At 37.5% G+C, this 18,153-nt stretch overlaps 1 protein-coding gene across 1 annotated transcript; it reads right to left on the bottom strand.

Moving 5' to 3' along the window:
* Positions 1-1,427: 1,427 nt before the first annotated feature.
* On the bottom strand, positions 1,428-18,044 carry LOC116287682 (translocation protein SEC63 homolog). Its single transcript, XM_031694362.2, has 21 exons — positions 17,908-18,044; positions 17,602-17,707; positions 16,375-16,489; positions 15,681-15,796; positions 14,596-14,657; positions 14,126-14,184; positions 13,667-13,717; positions 12,913-13,021; positions 12,374-12,468; positions 11,518-11,746; positions 11,030-11,175; positions 9,759-9,811; positions 9,189-9,283; positions 8,620-8,705; positions 8,181-8,258; positions 6,844-6,975; positions 6,397-6,527; positions 5,406-5,568; positions 4,946-5,044; positions 3,748-3,852; positions 1,428-3,258 (listed from the first exon to the last, which is right to left on the bottom strand). Exons 1-21 carry the CDS (start codon positions 18,029-18,031, stop codon positions 3,130-3,132), a joined length of 2,283 nt encoding a protein of 760 aa, XP_031550222.1. The 5' UTR covers positions 18,032-18,044; the 3' UTR covers positions 1,428-3,129.
* Positions 18,045-18,153: the final 109 nt, after the last annotated feature.

Raw genomic sequence — 18,153 nt, 5'->3', positions numbered from 1 at the left:
ATAGTCGATGCTTTTTGGCTGAAAATGGCCAAAAATGACCTATTTTGCAACCTTCATAAATAATGCATATTTTTTTAAAAGGTGTGAAAATGGACCAAAACCATGGGCTATAGTCCATGCTTTTTAGCTGAAAATGGCCAAAAATGACCTATTTCTCATCCTTCATAAATAATGCATATTTTTCCAAAAGGTGTGAAAATGGGCCAAAATAGATCACAACCATAGGCTATAGTCCCTGCTTTTTAGCTGAAAATGGCCAAAAATGACCTATTTTGCATCCCTCATCAATAATGCATATTTTTCCAAAAGGTGTGAAAATGGGCTAAAATCGATCAAAACCATGGGTTATAGTCCATGCTTTTTGGCTGAAAATGGCCAAAAATGACCTATTTGCATCGTTCATGAATAATGTATATTTTTCTAAAAGGTGTGAAAATGGGCTGAAATCGATCAAAACCATGGGTTATAGTCCATGCTTTTTGGCTGAAAATGGCCAAAAATGACCTATTTTGCAACCTTCATAAATAATGCATATTTTTTGAAAAGGTGTGAAAATGGAACAAAACCATGGGCTATAGTCTATGCTTTTTCGCTGAAAATGGCCAAAAATGACCTATTTCTCATCCCTCATCAATAATGCATATTTTTCCAAAAGGTGTGAAAATGGGCTAAAATCGATCAAAACCATGGGCTATAGTCGATGCTTTTTGGCTGAAAATGGCCAAAAATGACCTATTTTGTAACCTTCATAAATAATGCATATTTTTTTAAAAGGTGTGAAAATGGACCAAAACCATGGGCTATAGTCCATGGTTTTTAGCTGAAAATGGCCAAAAATGACCTATTTTGCATCCTTCATAAATAATGCATATTTTTCCAAAAGGTGTGAAAATGGGCCAAAATAGATCACAACCATAGGCTATAGTCCCTGCTTTTTAGCTGAAAATGGCCAAAAATGACCTATTTTGCATCCCTCATCAATAATGCATATTTTTCCAAAAGGTGTGAAAATGGGCTAAAATCGATCAAAACCATGGGTTATAGTCCATGCTTTTTGGCTGAAAATGGCCAAAAATGACCTATTTGCATCGTTCATGAATAATGTATATTTTTCCAAAAGGTGTGAAAATGGGCTAAAATCGATCAAAACCATGGGCTATAGTCCATGCTTTTTGGCTGAAAATGGCCAAAAATGACCTATTTTGCAAGCGTCATAAGTAATGCATATTTTTTGAAAAGGTGTGAAAATGGACCAAAACCATGGGCTATAGTCCATGCTTTTTGCCCAAAAATGGCCAAAAATGACCAGTTTTGCATGCTTCATAAATAATGCATATTTTTCTAAAAGGTGTGAAAATAGGCAAAAATGGATCAAAACCATGGACTATAGTTCATGGTTTCTTATTAAAGATAGCCAGGAGTCTTGGTGTAAGTATTAGTTTTTATTGATTGTTCACGTTTAGTCTAGATTTTTAGTAAACTGCCTTTGCGTACTATAAGATATTGTGGGGGAGTACTGATGAGTAAGAAATCAGTGTAGTTAACATTGGTTATGGTGTAGTAAGCACAGGTAGGGCTATCATCTAGGATACGGTCTTCGTACTTTTAGTTATACGAAATCTTAACCGAACCCCATTCACAAAGGTAATGTTACAGAGATATATATATATATAGCTTCTATCTAAAATTTTGTAACAATTTCCATCGAATTACCTTTCAAATACCTCTAAATGTGAACTTCTTACCGAGCCCACGTTCTTCTTGGTCAGCATCATGAAAAAAATCGTTGCACGGTGCTGACCAAGAGAAACGTGGGCTCTGGTACAAAATTGTTTTAAAAGTAAGAATAACTAAAGACATCTTTTGTTACGCAAGCCTATTGATTTAGTTTTCATGTTCAATTAGAGCGTATGGACCGAACGGGCGGCCTCGCATTCAAGCGCTTCAGGCCGAGGTTAGGCAGGTTTAACATAGCGCTGTGTGATGAGGTGTATTGACGAGAGGAACGGTGAGTCGTTTCTAGTTCTGTAGATTATGAGACTAAGTGTCTTCTATCGTCTCGCCGGATGTTATAAAGTGCATTCGGTTTTCCTTCTGTACTTTTCTATTCAGTTTAGTTTGTAAATGTGACTCACCATTGCACTCGTTTTGATGTTAATTATCATAATGTATTCTATATTGCAGAGGAGTCGTGAAGGGGACTATTATTTGACCAACACAGCAACATATGCATATGCGAACATATTCCCAAGACGGCGGCTATTTTGTTCCCTATAGCAGCCCCACAATGCACTGTAATGCCAACTCCACCTAGTTGTTCCCTCAATCTCGGAATTGCTAACTGGAAAGAATCCACAATTTAACGAATAATTTAGTCTTAATTATATAATTTTTCTCTTGTTCCGGTTCCGTCTACAGCTAAAGCTTTTCGCTTCCGTCATCATGTTAGACGCAAACTTCTTGTATGCAATGTTTTCACGTTACAAACCAAATGTCATTCCCTTGAGTATTACTTCTGTGTTACCAGTAAGGCTGGAATAGATTAATCGTTCTGAGGTTGAGAAAAAGACTGGGTTGAGTTGGTATCGCAGTCTATTGTGGGATTGTCTAAGGGGACATATTTCCAAGATGGCGTCTATTTTTGTCCCTTAAATCAGCCCCACAATGCACTGCAATAACATGAACTCGACCCAGTTTTTCTCAACCTCGGAATGACTAATAGAAGAATATGGATACAACTCAAACTAAAAATATCCTTTTCAAGACAATGACACGTGGTCTGTGATAGGAAAACATTCAAATCCAAGTGGACCGAGTCGGTTACTCACTCTGACGGTTATAGCATTGATAGACGAAAGCCAATATATAGTAAAACCCTCACATCATCTAGAGTTGTCGGCAACACGCTCTAAGTGATAAATGAGGGTAAGAGCAACTCGAGACGGAAGTATTCGTAATCCTTAAGCTCGTTTTTTGATTGTAAATTGTGAATTACATATTAAGTCACATGATCATTACCAAGACTTTACACCAGTCCCTTTAAACACGCGTCCAATTTCGTTCCAATTGTGTACATATTGTGGTTTTGGTCACTCGTGGTATCATGGGAGGGGAGGGCGCGGACAAGATTTAGTCACTATTTTCGTCATCTTCCTCATATTCACTTTCTCCACTTTCATCCTCCGAGTCTTTATCGTCTTCGTCGCTCTCAAAGTCCCATTGCTTTGTTTCGAATTCTTTGGCCTCTTCGACAGTGATCTGAAAAAGGAATTCAGCATGAGCGGCTGGTAGGTCTTACAAATCGCTAATAAGCCCCGTTTACACTGGCGATTTTTGCGGCGGTTTTTGCGGCGATTTTTGCGGCGATTTTTTTGCGGCGATTTTTGCTGCGATTTTTGCTGCAATTTTTGTGGCAATTTTCGGAAATATGAAATCTTTTGTCTCATCCTTCAAAAGAGACATTCGTCTAAGAAAATCTTGGTATCCTGAAAAAAACTTTACAAGTCAATTCTTTACCATTATTTATTATGGACAAAATCGCAAAAAAATCGCCGCAAAAATCGCTAGTCTAAACGGGGCTATAAATTTCCATTGACTGTCCTCTTATTGATCATAGATGATGTCTCAAGTGGACACGAGCGCAGGGAGTAGGAAAATAGGCCGAAAAACGATAATGCAATCGATAGATTTTCTATAAGAAAAAGTTCAACACAAAGCAGCTTTAAGAAAGATGGCGGAAAATCTTACCTTGAAGTTCTGTATTACATCACGCTCAAAGTACGAATCGGAACGCAGAGACACAGTATAGTGGTATGTACCAGGTTTTTCATTAGCTTGGAATTTAAGTTCGACCTAAAAATGAGATTAAAAAAAAAAAACAACATTAGTTGACAAAAACAAAATTTGTTCGTTTGTAAAAGTGTAAAAATGTAAAAGTATTACAAAAGCATTCATTCCCACAAGAAAAGAAAGAAAGAAAAAAAGACATGGCCGCCAAAAAGAAAATGAAGACTTTGACATCAATGGGAGGTTATTATATAGCACATTCCAGATTGCCTACATGCGCTTTACATTTTGACCAGTTGAGGACTTAGCAGCGCTATTAGCAGCCGTGCAGCTTACAATCATGAGTGAATATTGTTAGTAGATTAGCATTATGCATCCAAGTTCTTCGTTTGAACGGTACGTCATCGCAGCCATGTTGGCACCATTTAACAAAAGATTTCTCATTAGCATCCATTGTTAACGGTACCACAATGGCCGCCATGTTTTTGTCTTTTAACTCTCTTGGGAATGCTTGCAACCCATCAATTGGGATAGGTTGTTGAACTGGGAGACAGTCCCCTACTCTTACACGAATAATTCAACATGTTCTTTTATGTCCCCCATTTACAGGTTAAGGAAGGGTTGTGCTACGGTTTTAAGTCCTTATCCAAGAAGACCGTTACAAGGAGGCACATTTCCCTGCTTGTAACATAAGAATAGAAGTGGAAGGAATACAAATGAGAGAACAATAGTGAAGCAATGGGAAAAAAAGGGGAGGGGAGGGATGAGAATGAAGGAAAAATGCAATAAGAATGACAAATAGATGGGAATGGACAACTACGACGATACGGCGACCATCTTGTCTGGGGGCCAAACAAAGATGACGGAAAATATATAGAGTTTCGTGTGTTTGTCTTTCTATTATGGGTACAGGTGATCAATGCGCCGTCTTAATTCATCTTTTTTGTATTCTCTTGTGGTAAGCTGTTAATGTCAATCGACGTCATTATTGTAACAAAGCTTTACTGTGCCCCCTGGACGCCCCATAATGCCTTGCGATCCCAGATGGCCGCCGTATCATCACAGTTGTCCATTTAATAGAATGAATCGTGGAGGAAAGGAGAGAAATGACGAAAGAAATAAAGAAACGATAAGAAATAGAACAAATTATTTATCTTACCTCTTCTTCATCTTTCAAAGTAGTAACTTGTTGTGGAGGGGTAATTAATGCTGTTCGTCGCTTGTCTGTCACATAGATCCACCACCATTCTTGCTTTTCCTGCGTCACGCAATACACTTGTTAGTCACACAAGTTACGATCATAACGATTATTATAAGTTACGCATTTATAATTTACTTATTTGAGATTTTGCCTGCAGGCTGGTGCTGGACAGCAGGACACAAGGTCCACAGCCTCTCGCACGGAAGTCCGATGCTCAACGAACTGAGCCAACAGGGTTGGCAACCAAACGTAGCACATAAAGAAAAAAGATGAGAGGAAATCGATTGCCACCAAAGGATTGCATTTTTTAATAATCTTCCCCCTCCCCTCCCAATATTTTCCCATGTCAACCTCCTCCCCCCCCAATCGAGAGAGATTTTGAAGTTGGTGAGAACGAATCTCATCACTGACTAATTACCTCGGGGAAGTATGGCGCATGCACGGTGTGTGTTTCTTTGGATTTTGTTTCCAGGATGACGTCTTTGTTTTTGATGTCAGCCTGAAGTCGTTGCCATTCCTCCTCGTCCTCTTCTAGTGATTTCCCAGTCTCCTGGTTTGATTCGTTGCCACTTTCCTCTCCGCTGTAAAAAAATGGAGCATGACAAACATGAGCAAGAATGAGCAAAAATGAAAGAAAACAAAAACTAAGAAAAAACGGAAAAATTGGAGCAATGTTAATAGGTCTATAGAGGCTTTGCACCCACACGTGATGGCAGCCATGACAGGAGGCACAATTTTTCCCCTGAGAAACTGAATTCTTTCTCATGTTAATCAGATAAGACCAGATTTAATTGTTCCTGCCTCCTGTCATGGCTGCCATTACGTGACGGTGCAAAGCCTCTTTTACAATAGATTGACACGTGATCGTTACTGGATGGTGAAAAAATTTGGACTTCCTTTATTTAAAGATTTTTTGCTGGATTACTAATGTCTTATCTCAACCTTTTCAAAACTACTTTTTTTCCCTTATAAGATACTTTTGATTACAAGATACGAAGCAGTTTATAGTTGGTTTGCCATCGAGCAGAGCCTTCCCTAAGGGACCTTGGGCTGAATTGATTTGTTATCAAAGTCTTATATCTGCACGTGACTGTTTGTCGTAAATGGCCTATTTGACTCGGTGCAACATGTCATTTCCTAGAGTATCATTTCTTTGTTAACGGTTGTGCATGAGAAGACACATGAATATCGAATACAACTCAAACAGAATCTTATTCTCAGGAGAACGACACGTGGTTTGAAATGGGAAAACATTGTATCAAGACCAATTACGTCTATTACAAGTTTACACTAGAATTCTGGTTGACAGCACATGGTGGTCGGTGTTTGACGAGATCCAAAGACTTTTCTCACATGATTTTAAACGAAAGTACTCCAAAACACAGGTATCCCATAACAACATATTTTACCTGCTTTCCTCGTCTCCGCTCTCTGAACCACTGTGGTCTTTTTCATCTCGATTGACGTCCTCTCCGTCCTCCTCATCTTCTTTGGTCTCTTTTTCTTTCTTACTTTCGTCCTTTTCCTCTTTTGGTGGATTCTTCGCAAAACAAAATAAAACATGAATTAGATATACGATTCAAAGAATCTCATTCTCAAGGGAATAACACGTGGTCCGAAATGGGAAAACATTACGCCTAAGCTTAAGAAGTCTTTTCTTATGCAAGTATTTGTCTTTGTTGCTTGGATAGTTATTAAATACGTAATTTAAATGTTTTGACAAGCAAATTTTTCTCGCAGGTTCAAATCTCACCTGGAGCTTGGAATTTCTTTTCAAAATAATTTGCTTGATGAAACTTAATTCAGATGTTTTAAATTCTTATGTTGGCGCTGTTACATGTTTTTTTCTAACTTACATCTTTCTCCTCGCTTCCTTTCTTCTTGATTTGTTGTTTAACAGGTTTTTTCTTGCTAACTTGTTTATTTTGTTTCTGTTTTTTGCCCTTCTTTTTATTCTTCTGCCAGACCTTCTGTGCCTGTGGCGAATCCTACATCAAATGGAATAAAAATATTATGTCAGCCCAGCTGTAAATAATGACTCTTTCTTGGTGTTGTCAGGACAACTTAGTCTCCTCCACAGAACCAAAAAAAAAAAAAAAAAAAAAAAAAAACCGAGAACAATGAGTTTGGATATAAACAATAGGCTGCGATACGAAAAGAACCCTAACCCAGAACCAGCTAAGCGGTGAACGCAGCGCGCAAAGCATGTGTGGACAAAATGGCCGGCTCCAAGCATTTCTGGAGCTTTAAAGAACGAAGCAAAAGTAACGCTAAAGTGAAATTGTTTTTAGTCTACCTTTCCATATTTCTGCTTCTTGTAGACACATATGTTATATTTAAGTCAAAAGAAAACAGAAAAATACGCAAAAATTTGGCTTACAGTAGCCTGGGAATGAGGGCTGGCGGCAAGACAGCTAAACGCGCTGTGATTGGCTGAAAATAAATTCACCGCTCAGCTGGGATACAATGAAGCTTGCTACACCAAGAAAGACTCTAAATAATATACTTAGAACTACAGTAGTGAAGTAGAAATGAGGTTTCATGAAGCCCGTGAAGACTGACCAGCGAAAAATAAAAACCTGTCTGGCTGCAGTTGCAATAAAAATATAAAACTCATGAATTATTGTGTAGCTGTTATCAAGCGCTCATAACAAAAAACAAAAAAAAACAAAAAAAACCAAAATGGTGGCCTGGAAATAATACTTTCAAGAAGAAAAGCGACACCTCAGTTTTGTAAAGGTTATCAATTTCGGTTTTTTTCTCAAATCAGCTGGATAGAAGTATTTCTTTGCTATAATATCTTCAGTTTTGATTCATACTTTCAACATTTTAAAGTTCCCGCTAAAGTATCCGCTAATTTTTGTATCCGCAATTTTTTTGCGGATACGGGTTGCGTCCACACGTGTCCGGAAATTTTTGTTTCCGTATCCGCAAATTTTATGAAAACGGATACGTGTGGACGGTGAAAACGATTCGAATACGCTGCGTGTGGACGCAAACATTTTCGTATCCGCAAAAAATAATTTGCGGATACAAAAATTTCCGGATACGTGTGGACGGGGCCTAAATGGCGAAAATATGAATCAAAAAGAAATCTGGATTCAATTCCAAATAAGGTAAGCTTACCAAATATGAATATAGAAATGATGGCCACAAATAGAGATTCCGGCAAAAGAGGAAGCTAAATGCTTACCTTTGGTTCTGGGTGGACTTCAGTCTGCCCATCAGCTTCAATAGATTGCATCTCGGTACTCTCATCTTCAAAAAATTCCTAATGAAAGAACAAAGGGGAATGGACCTTATATCAGCATTTGTAACAATTAATGTGCACCATCACTCCCTACCCCCCAGGGATTGAAGAGCGAATTTTAGATTGGGGGGCTAATATTTCAGAAATCTATCCTGAATACTGAATTTTATATAAAATAGAAAAATATAAGGGAATAAATCAAAAATGAGGGTAAAATTATTGGTGGGGCTGTGTATACAAAAACTGTATCTATTGTAACTTTGGAATGTCTGGGGGGGGGGGGGGGGGAACTAATGTCTGGGAGGGGGGAGGAGGGAGCTAAGGTTCTTGCAGCCCCCACCTCCTTCATATAGTCCCTACCTCTGTATCGGACTGGACTTACCCCTAGTGACCGTCTCTTCAGCTTGACTGATACAGTAACAATATCTCCTACAGTTATAAGTGATTTATCTTCAGTGTCGTCCAAAACTGTGAATGATATACAAAAATAAATATTAGAAAAAACGAGCTAGGAATCTACTAATTTGACTTATTCTCAAAATCATGAATATTTACAAGCATTATCCTTATGTGCGACCTGCGAAGTTTGAAAATCTCCCTCAAAATATTGAGTTTCCTATTTTTAGTTCTTTGATTGATGGTCGTTGAAATGCCGGTTGGCAAACGAGAACAAACTTTGAGGGTCGCACTTCAATGTAGTAGTAAAGAGGACAAAATAAAGTTCATAACTATAGTACCAAAAGTATACATAAAATAATTTGCAAGGATCATTTTGATCGTAATCATGAATTTATTCTTTCTTGCCTCGTGGTCGGCTCGACCTACTCCAGTGCGCATGCACTACACAGGGAACCCAATACACGTTTCTTCTGAACAATATTCAGACAGTGGTTTCGTCAACATTTGCTTCAGATGAAACAGTTCTTGAAGTGAATCTTTGAATGCTCTTACCGTGTGCTCTTATATCCATTTCTATGACTGGAAATGTCCAACAAACATTTATTATGTCCTTATATTCCTCATTACTAAGATTCCTAAGCAGTGACCTGACAAAAAAACATAGGAAGGTTATCTTCAAAATGTCATGTTGAGACCAAGAATGGAACCCAGAGATGAGTCAACTATTTGAATTTGAAAGTGTTGATTTTTCCAGAGAAAAGAAAAGGTGAAACAATTGGGGATTAACAGTGGATTCCAAAGAGTGGCTCTTCTTCCACTGGATTTCAAATAGAGTTTAGAAGTTGGAGAAAACCACTCGAAGCATAGGAGCAAACCAACAAGCAAATGACACTGAGTCAGGGAATCAAACCCAGGTTGCCTTGGTGAGAGTTGAACGCTTAGAGCTCTCACCTTTACACCACCCATACTTAAAAAAATGCTGGGCTAAGGGTTGAATCATGACCAGTGCTTCACAAAAGTGTTAGAGCTATAACATAGTATTTTTGTCATCGTTCATTATTCAATCATAAAAAGTTATATATTATTATTATTATTATTATCATTATTATTATATATTATTACCTTCTTTCCTCTTCTTTCATTGAAACTAACTGTTTTATAGAACGTATATTTCTCTGGAAAAAAAGTTGGGGTAAATAATTAGTGAAATGGGACAGTGGGGTGGAAGTAAACTCATCCTAAGGGGGGGGGGGGGGGGGGGGGGGGGGGGTCAAAATCAAAATATCCCAGAGGAGAGTCCAAATGAAGGTCTCTCATGACCTATACAAGAAATAAGTGATTTGTTTGACACAATGTATATGTCTAAACAGGCGATCTCGGGGAACAAGTGCAGATGATCATTGTAGCTGATCAAGCAGTCCTTGTTTCAGTTGTTTATCAGAAAATAAACAGGTTTCATTTTATAAAATAAATATTAAAAACACAACAAACCATTTGACCCTTAGGTAGTCGTTATAACTTAGTATAGCTAGAATTTTAAATCCATTGCTAGTCCATAACGTAGCTAGGAAAGCAACGATTCAGAGTTACTGTATTTTCTATGACTGTGCCCGCCATGTTTTTTCAGTATTAACAAACTCATTAATAATTCATGAGGAAAACACGATAGAAATCATGACCGTGAAGAGTTTTATAATTCTGATACAGAATCATGTTCAATTGCATAAACTTTAACTTGGATTTTCTTGGCAAGATTCACTTTTATTTTGAAAATTTTAGTGAAACACAAAGGAACTGACCCAGACGTTTGATAAGCATTGTACAATATTCGTGTCTGCTTAGTTATATCAACTCTTGGCTACCCATCAGCCACTCATACTGTATATATTACTTATAGGCTAAATAGATTCAATGGACCGCCTGCTAAGATTTTTTGGTACTATCGTCGTGTACGGATTAACAGAGTACGTCATAGGTTTCCGAACACACGAGTGGGACTTAGAAATTTTGGTTCTCCTCACTTAGAAAAAAAATTAAGTGAAGACACCAAGAACCAAACTCGGTACCTTCGGCACCAAAGAACTACTACAATGCCAACCCTAACCCTAACCCTAAACCTAACCCCTAGAACAAGAAGTGAATTCGGTTGGGTGGTCTCATTTTTAAGTCATATTTAAACGATGTATCATCAGCGCGTGCACATAAATATTTATTATAGTTTAATTGATGTTATCGTAGGGTACGATTACTAGCCGATTACTTGAAATTTGAATTTGAATAGAATTCCCCTGACAATTCCCGTACACGACAGTACAACGGATTTTTCCCTGTGCGATGATTGGCTGGTTTTTGATGAGCTGTCAAAATAAGATCACCTGGAAAGCTATTCTTACCTTTTTGGTTGTAAAATGTCTTAAGTTATCCTGATTGATGTGCGGCAGCTGCAAGAGAGGAGACTTATTCTCCCACAGTCCTTGCACAAGCATCTGACTTATCTTCATACAGTTTTCTACTGTCTCTAGGCGTGGCATGTTGGTCGCTGAACAAAAAGAAGGATAATTGTCAAAGGGTTGATGAAAACTTGTTATGATTTTTCTTAATTTGGAATTAATGGTTACAAATATGAACACATTACATAGTTGGTAAATGTAATAACTATTTGCTGGTCGTGGTCATGGTCATGGTCATCATCATGGTAGTAGTTATAGTCCTCATGGTCATTGTCGTGGTCATTGTCATTGTCATGGTTGTCATCATGATGATAATGATGATGATGATTATTATTGTTGTTGTTTTTGTTGTTATTATTACCACTACATCGACATGACCAACTAAGAAGCGCAGTATTTCTCTCCCAGAACTATACATGTAGTATACTTACTTCTGCCAGCCTTTGCCATGGCCATTAACTGAGCCACAATGCTAATCATTTCTTGTACCAACAGAGGACTCTTCTTCAAGAGCAAGTCCAGGTCTTGCTTCAGAGTGTCTGGCGGCAGGTCAATTCTGGACAGGTGGGCATGAATCAGTGATCTTGCCTTGATACTATATGGGTAGCACAATGGAGGTTCTTTATTCTTGTCGCCAAGATTAGGAAGTTCTCGCATCACCTGTCAGTCAAACAGACAAATCAAAATGTTTTTTTTTTTAATCCTCTTGGGATTTAGATTCTATATTCAAGTTTTCAAAATCCAGGGGGTTCTCTACAAAATTGGTCATTTTCTGGGAAGGTGATGATATTGCCTTTCACTGCAGTGATGAGCTTGAACCAAGGACAGCAATCATATATGAGTAGAATTGCTTGTTGGTTCTCTTCTGTGCTTCGAGAGTTACCAGTCTTTGGGTTCTCCATTTTTTCCTCCCTCCACAAAAATCATTTTCCAATTTTAATTTTGGAATGAGGGTCACAGGTTTGGTAGCCAAAGGCTATTAATAAATTGCTTCTCTCATAAAACTAGGATGATAACTGTGATAGCCAAATAGAGCTTAGAGGAACCCGCACTAGCCCCCATGTCGGGGCTGTACTGACACCCAATGTTGGGGTTATACTGATGCCCCCATGTTAGGTTTGTACTGAGGCCCCCATGTTGGGGTTGTACTGACGCCTCCATGTTGGGGTTGTACTGACGCCTCCATGTTGGGGTCGTACTGACGCCTCCATGTTGGGATTGTACTGACGCCCCCATGATGGGGTTGTACTGACGCCCCCATGCTGGGGGTTGTACTATATTACATACCTGTGGTATCTCAATGTTATCAGTTTCCCGTTCTTGTACCTCAGCGTTGTGGCCTTTTTCAAATTCAAAAGAACCAGCCAGAATCATGAGAATTCCTGAAAATAGAAAAAAAAGATATTTAAAGAAGCAATAAGACATTACGAAGAGGGCCACTGGCTTATTAGCACAATGTTGTGTTATTTAATTAGTGCTACCCTTGGTAAATAAAGGATTGATTATTATATTATTATAATAATTATATTATCATTATTAGTTGTTGTTGTAGTAGTAGTAGTAGTAGTAGTAGTAGTAGTAGTAGTAGTAGTAGTAGTAGTAGTAGTAGTAGTAGTAGTAGTAGTAGTAGTAGTAGTAGTAGTAGTAGTAGTATTATATTATTATTATTAGCAGTATTAGTATTAGTATTAGTATTATCATCATCATTATTATTATCATCCTTACTTTTCATTATTATCATTATTATATTATTATTATTATTATATTATTATTATTAGTATTATTATCATCATTATCATCATTATCATCATTATCATCATCCTTACTTTTCACCTGCATTCCAGGTGTTTTATGGAAGAAGTAATAGTATAACTGTGTTGTGTCCAATAGAATCTGATCACAGCTGTACTGTATGGACTTGTACCACCATGTGCCCTGGTAGAGAAAAGCATAATAAACAATCAATAGGCTGTTTGCATGATGGTGTCATTTGACTCCCACTACCATAATGCTTGGCAGATTTTCTCTCTTATCCAAAATTGTATTCCTTCAAGAGAATATTAAGGCAATTGGTGCTAATTAACTGAACAAAAGAAAGTCTGCTAGTAGAGGCCAATGATGCCATGCAAACGTCCTATTCAAATCTTACTTTGAGATCAAATCTTAGTCAGAGAGGCACACTGTTTCTTATACATGTTATGGCATTAGAAATGTACCAATTTTAAAAGACACCCACTTAATATACTTTTTCAGAAACTTGTTTTATCTGGCTAGTGGGATTGCATTTATGCTCAATACAGACATCCTAAAACATACATAGGCATTACTGTATTATAGGATGGCATAAGTTGCATATGCTGCTAATGCATTATCCTTCACTTCTGAATGCAACATGTCAGGTCGCTGGTTCAAGCCCTGTGAATGTTACACGTGAAGTGAGTTTGTTTGATGTGTTGTTCTCTCCCTTGCCACAAGGGTTTTCCTCCAAAAGTGAGAGGGGAGTGTACTACCGCTACACCCCCCTTATTCACTGAATAATATATATATATATAATATTCATTAATAGACAACAATACTTACAACACTAATTGGTAGAATAATCATGAATGCCAGACCATATGCCGCCAGTACCTAAAAGGTTTTAACAAAATCTTTTGGAGATATCTTTGAGGTGCTCTAGAAAATTTATCAGATACTGGGAAAGGGATTTTCAATCTGGACCTTTGGACACACAGCACTGGGCTCAAACAGAACCAAGATAGACAAATTAACTTGTATGTTGTTTTCAAATTTCAGACCATTTGTTATTCTTTAGAGTATCATTTCTCTGTTTAATGGTTGCACATGAGAAGACACATGAATATGGATACAAATGCAACAAAGAATATTATTCTCAAGAGAATAACATGTGGTCTGGGATGGAAAGAATTAGATACAAGGTTAAACACATTAAACAGGTTAAATAGGTTAATTCTAATTGGTTTAATTTTGGGTTAGCAGAAACAAGTTGGGGTATATGAAAATAACTTAATTACTTACCCACATTGAATTCTCTTTACTGACCAGCCAAGACGGCAATGCAATACCAAAACTAGTAGCTAGGAACCAACAAATGTTAATACTTTTTGAGTAATTCGCATTCATTTAACCACTGTTTAGAATTCAAGAGAGGGAAGGGAAGATAGAGTGAAGGGTTAAAGGGAAAGTAGAGATGGGAGAAAGTTGAAAAGGGGAAGAAAATGTTGAAGGGAGAAATGAAGAAGATGGGAAGGGGAGAAATGGAAAGGAAGGAAGTGAAAAAACGTTGAAGAAGAAAAAATGCAAAAATGGGAAGTGGTGGAAGAGAAGAAAAGTAAGAGATGGAAAAAGGGATAGAAAGTGGGAAATGGGAGTGGAAAGGGAGACATTAAGGAAGGACAAGTGGGTGGGAAGAAGTGAAGAAGGAAAAAAGTGAACAGGAGAGAAGAAGGAAGAGTGAAAAAGCATAGGGTAGTAGTGGTTTGCCGTACCTCCTGGACCGTCCGGGTTACCAAACTCCTCCCAATTCTTCCTTGATTCTTCATTCGTCAACCTGTAAAAGGAAAAGAAATCTTAGAGATATTTAATGTCATCTTACAGTTCCCAAAATATATTTTCTAAACTTGTGAATATAGCAGGGAATTGTAAAGAAGAAGCGGAAAGGTGTTTGTATTGGTACATTGCCCTCCTCCCCTACAACCAAGACCAAGCTACTCCCCTGCTTTAGACACCTAAAGTAGTATCAAGCATTATAAACTAAATGTTGATTCTGATTGGTTGAGAGCTTGTGCTTTATGAGAGCACACAATCTCGTACCCAGAGCCTGCGTTTCTTCTGGCCTGCGACGAAGAACTAGGGCTCTAGCATTATCCATGTTTTGAGACCAGGATTTCTTGGACTTCCGGTATATAGGCACACGCGTTCAAAGACTCACCAAAAAATTAAAATATTCCCCCCCCCCCCCCCCCCCGATTTTTAATTCGTACTATGATTTTTAATTTGATTTTGAGTTCGATTTAATTTTAATTTTGCTTATTTGGACTGTTTATATCTCACTTTCCGAAAATTGCGCATGCGCCAAAATACAGATTGCTGATGCCAGAGCCCTCGTTCTTTGCCGCAGGCAAGAAGAAACGCAGGCTCTGGGTACAAGATTGGAGAGCACACAACAGTGCACACACGTTCAGTAGCATCATTCCTATCCAAAATGACGTTTTTTTGTAATTTGCATTTTATAAAAGAAATAAAAAACTTGCTCGTTGTGCTGTGTGAAGTTATAAAGCACTTGGGGATTGGCAGAACACTTGAGAAGTGTCGAGAAGCACTCCGCTACACTTCTCTTGTGTTCTGCCAACCCCTCTGCACACAGCACATGCTTGTGCACGTGTTTTCTATTTCTTCAATTCAATAGGTCTCTCAGATGGTAAGTAAGTAATTACTTTTACCCAACACCAAAATAAATAATCCACACACTATTTTGGAGCATAATGGTTTGACTTTTTCCCTTGAGAGATTAGCAAATAAAGAATTGCTTATTTTCAATGTATTATTTCTTTTCTAATAGTTAGTAACTTACGCCTCATAAGCCTTGGCGATTCTCATAAATTTCTTAGGATCTCCGGATTCTTTGTCAGGATGGAACTTCATGCTGAGTCTCCTGTACTGTCGGCGGATTTCTGCCATTGACGCACCCTGCGGGGGAAGGAAAGATATGATTACAACTCAGCTAAATATATGAGAAATAGACTCCTACCCTTGAGTATTATTGTTTTTGGAGTTTTCAATACCAGCTTGATTAAGCATAAAAACATAATGAATAGGCTGGGAGCAGTGAGCGAATCTTTCCCATGTTTTTCCTAAATTTTGGAAAACTTAAATCGAAAATGGGCGGTGAGTTCATGAAAAGTACCTGGCGAAATTAGCCGGCTGTTGGATTTCACTAAAAACCCTGATTATGTCATTTCTTCTTGTACTAGCAATGTGTAGTTCCAGAAAACATCCATACCCCACCCAGAGGGAATTGGAAATTTTGGAGACGAGGAGGGTCAGAGAAAGAACAAAATTACAGAGTTTGTAAGGAAAGAAATGAGAAGTTCCAGGGGGTAGTGGGGTTCCTTTTATAAATTCCCTCTGTAGTGGAGTATGGAAAAAATCTAAAATTGTGTGAAAAACTGTGTTATATATATTTGCAGATTATAAATAATTTATTATGCTCAATCATCAACACCGCTGCTCTAAACAGTTTCACTTGTTTCGTCTTTCATACTTACTCGATCTATTTCGAGTACATGGTAAGGATCATATTCCACAAACTCCCGTTCGAATTGAGAAATTCTGTAGCCGCCATACACGAACAAGGCCCACAGTACGACCAGGGCAAACAAACTGGTAAAAAGACAAACCATGTTATCAAGTTTTGATTTTTGAATTTTGATTTTTTTCATGCAATGTTGTTAGTTATTGGTCTTCAAAAAAACCTTCACATTTTATTGATACCCTGAAATAACCTTTGGTCTGATAAAAGTCAAGTCAAGACATATGGCTAATTGGAAGATCAATAGGAAAAAAAGGGGCTTTCAATTAATAGAGCATGGGGGGAGGGTCTGCAAAATTGTGGGGGTTACATTATTTTGAGAAAGTGATTAGGGGGATTATCACATACATTATTTAATGGGGGCTGAGAACTATTGCAGGATGATGAAAGGAGGGTTACGCAGAGGGGCTTTGGGTAATGTTTGCAAAGCTTTCAACACCCTCCCTCCCCCGAGCAGTAATAAATGAGAACCCCCTTAAGTTTCAATAATGAATGGTCATGCAAAGAGCTGCCAACAAAAAAAATCTCTTGGCAAAACTTTTGTTTTTAAAACAAATGCTTTTATTATTTCGACCTAACTATGAATAATCTATTAATTAATACTATTGTTCTAATACTTGCATTAGACATATAGTTTGGTGGTCATGGCAATCAGTGAATTATACTAGAATGAATTATTGGAATGATTTAATTACTTGTTATTAACATAGTAACAAAGGGTAAAACCTTGTAATTACTATTGTATCTTTTACTCTTAAACATTAGAAGTTAAATATCAAAAATAAATAAATTATTTTTGTCTTTTTTGAGCCAATTTTTCTTGGAAACTAAATTAAATTAATTTAAAAAATAATTTATAAAGTTATAAATTTTATATAAATTATATCATGAAAAAAGTGAAATTCCCCCTTCTCAAAAAAGAGGGTATTTTTTCTATTGTCCTCAAGAAGCTTTCTCGAACTTTGTGTTAAATTTATACGTAAAAAATTGTTTTCGAATCGATGTATTGTACAAGTCTTATTGATACAAATTACATGTATACAAACATGGGATCTAAAATATATATCTCACGTATAAATAGAAAAATAGAAGCAGAAAGAAATAATCTAGGATGGGTTTAGTTCGATAAGGTATGGATTTAAAAAAAATCGTACTGAAGAGAGTGTTTTTGAGGACTTCTTACCTAAAATATCTGATGGTCTTCGACTTGGGTTTTACTTTGATCAAACGATGTCTTTTTTCCAAACAAGGTGGACAATTACAAGCGCGATCATTTTTTTTCTCCTGGTCTGAAAGACAAAAGAGACACACCGAGATAAGAAGAGATAAACTAGCCACAAACAAGCGGCAAAGGGAAGTCAATTTAATGCGAAGAATTAGGAAGCCACAGAACAAATGACACGTCGTCTTAGAGAAGGAACTCAGTACGTGAAGAAAACCCGTGGAAAAATCATTCGTTTTTGCTCCAAATGAGCCCAGAATAACTCACCTTCTACTTTAGTAAAGAACCATATGTAATACGTCAAAGGGACTAAGATCAGACCGTAGAATGATATTACAAAATAATAAAATGTAGTGCCTTTGTCATCATATTCAAACTTCGCACCCGCCATCTTGGTTGGTTTGAAAGTGACTGCATTCGCTGTTCGCTGGCGATCGCTGGCTCATTCGGGAATTCCCGATAATATTACGAGTTGTTCCGATTACATTACGACTAAATATAGCACACAGGGAA

The sequence above is a fragment of the Actinia tenebrosa genome, unplaced genomic scaffold (assembly GCF_029948245.1).
Source record: "Actinia tenebrosa isolate PJP-AT-01 unplaced genomic scaffold, QUT_ActTen_1.0 PGA_scaffold1__47_contigs__length_23844297, whole genome shotgun sequence".
Classification (NCBI taxonomy): Eukaryota; Metazoa; Cnidaria; class Anthozoa; order Actiniaria; family Actiniidae; genus Actinia; species Actinia tenebrosa.
Note: the sequence above shows the minus strand (reverse complement) of the source record. Positions and strands in the feature narration are given on the sequence as shown.

What these genes read in the sequence shown, in the direction of transcription:
- LOC116287682 (XM_031694362.2), bottom strand. Translation starts at nt 18,031, where the DNA reads ATGGCGGGTGCGAAGTTTGAATATGATGACAAAGGCACTACATTTTAT. An exon ending in ATGTACTCGAAATAGATCGA is followed by an intron (nt 15,797 to 16,374) that starts GTAAGTATGAAA and finishes CTTCCCCCGCAG; the next exon opens with GGTGCGTCAATGGCAGAAAT. An exon ending in TGAAGAGACGGTCACTAGGG is followed by an intron (nt 8,259 to 8,619) that starts GTAAGTCCAGTC and finishes TTCTTTCATTAG; the next exon opens with GAATTTTTTGAAGATGAGAG.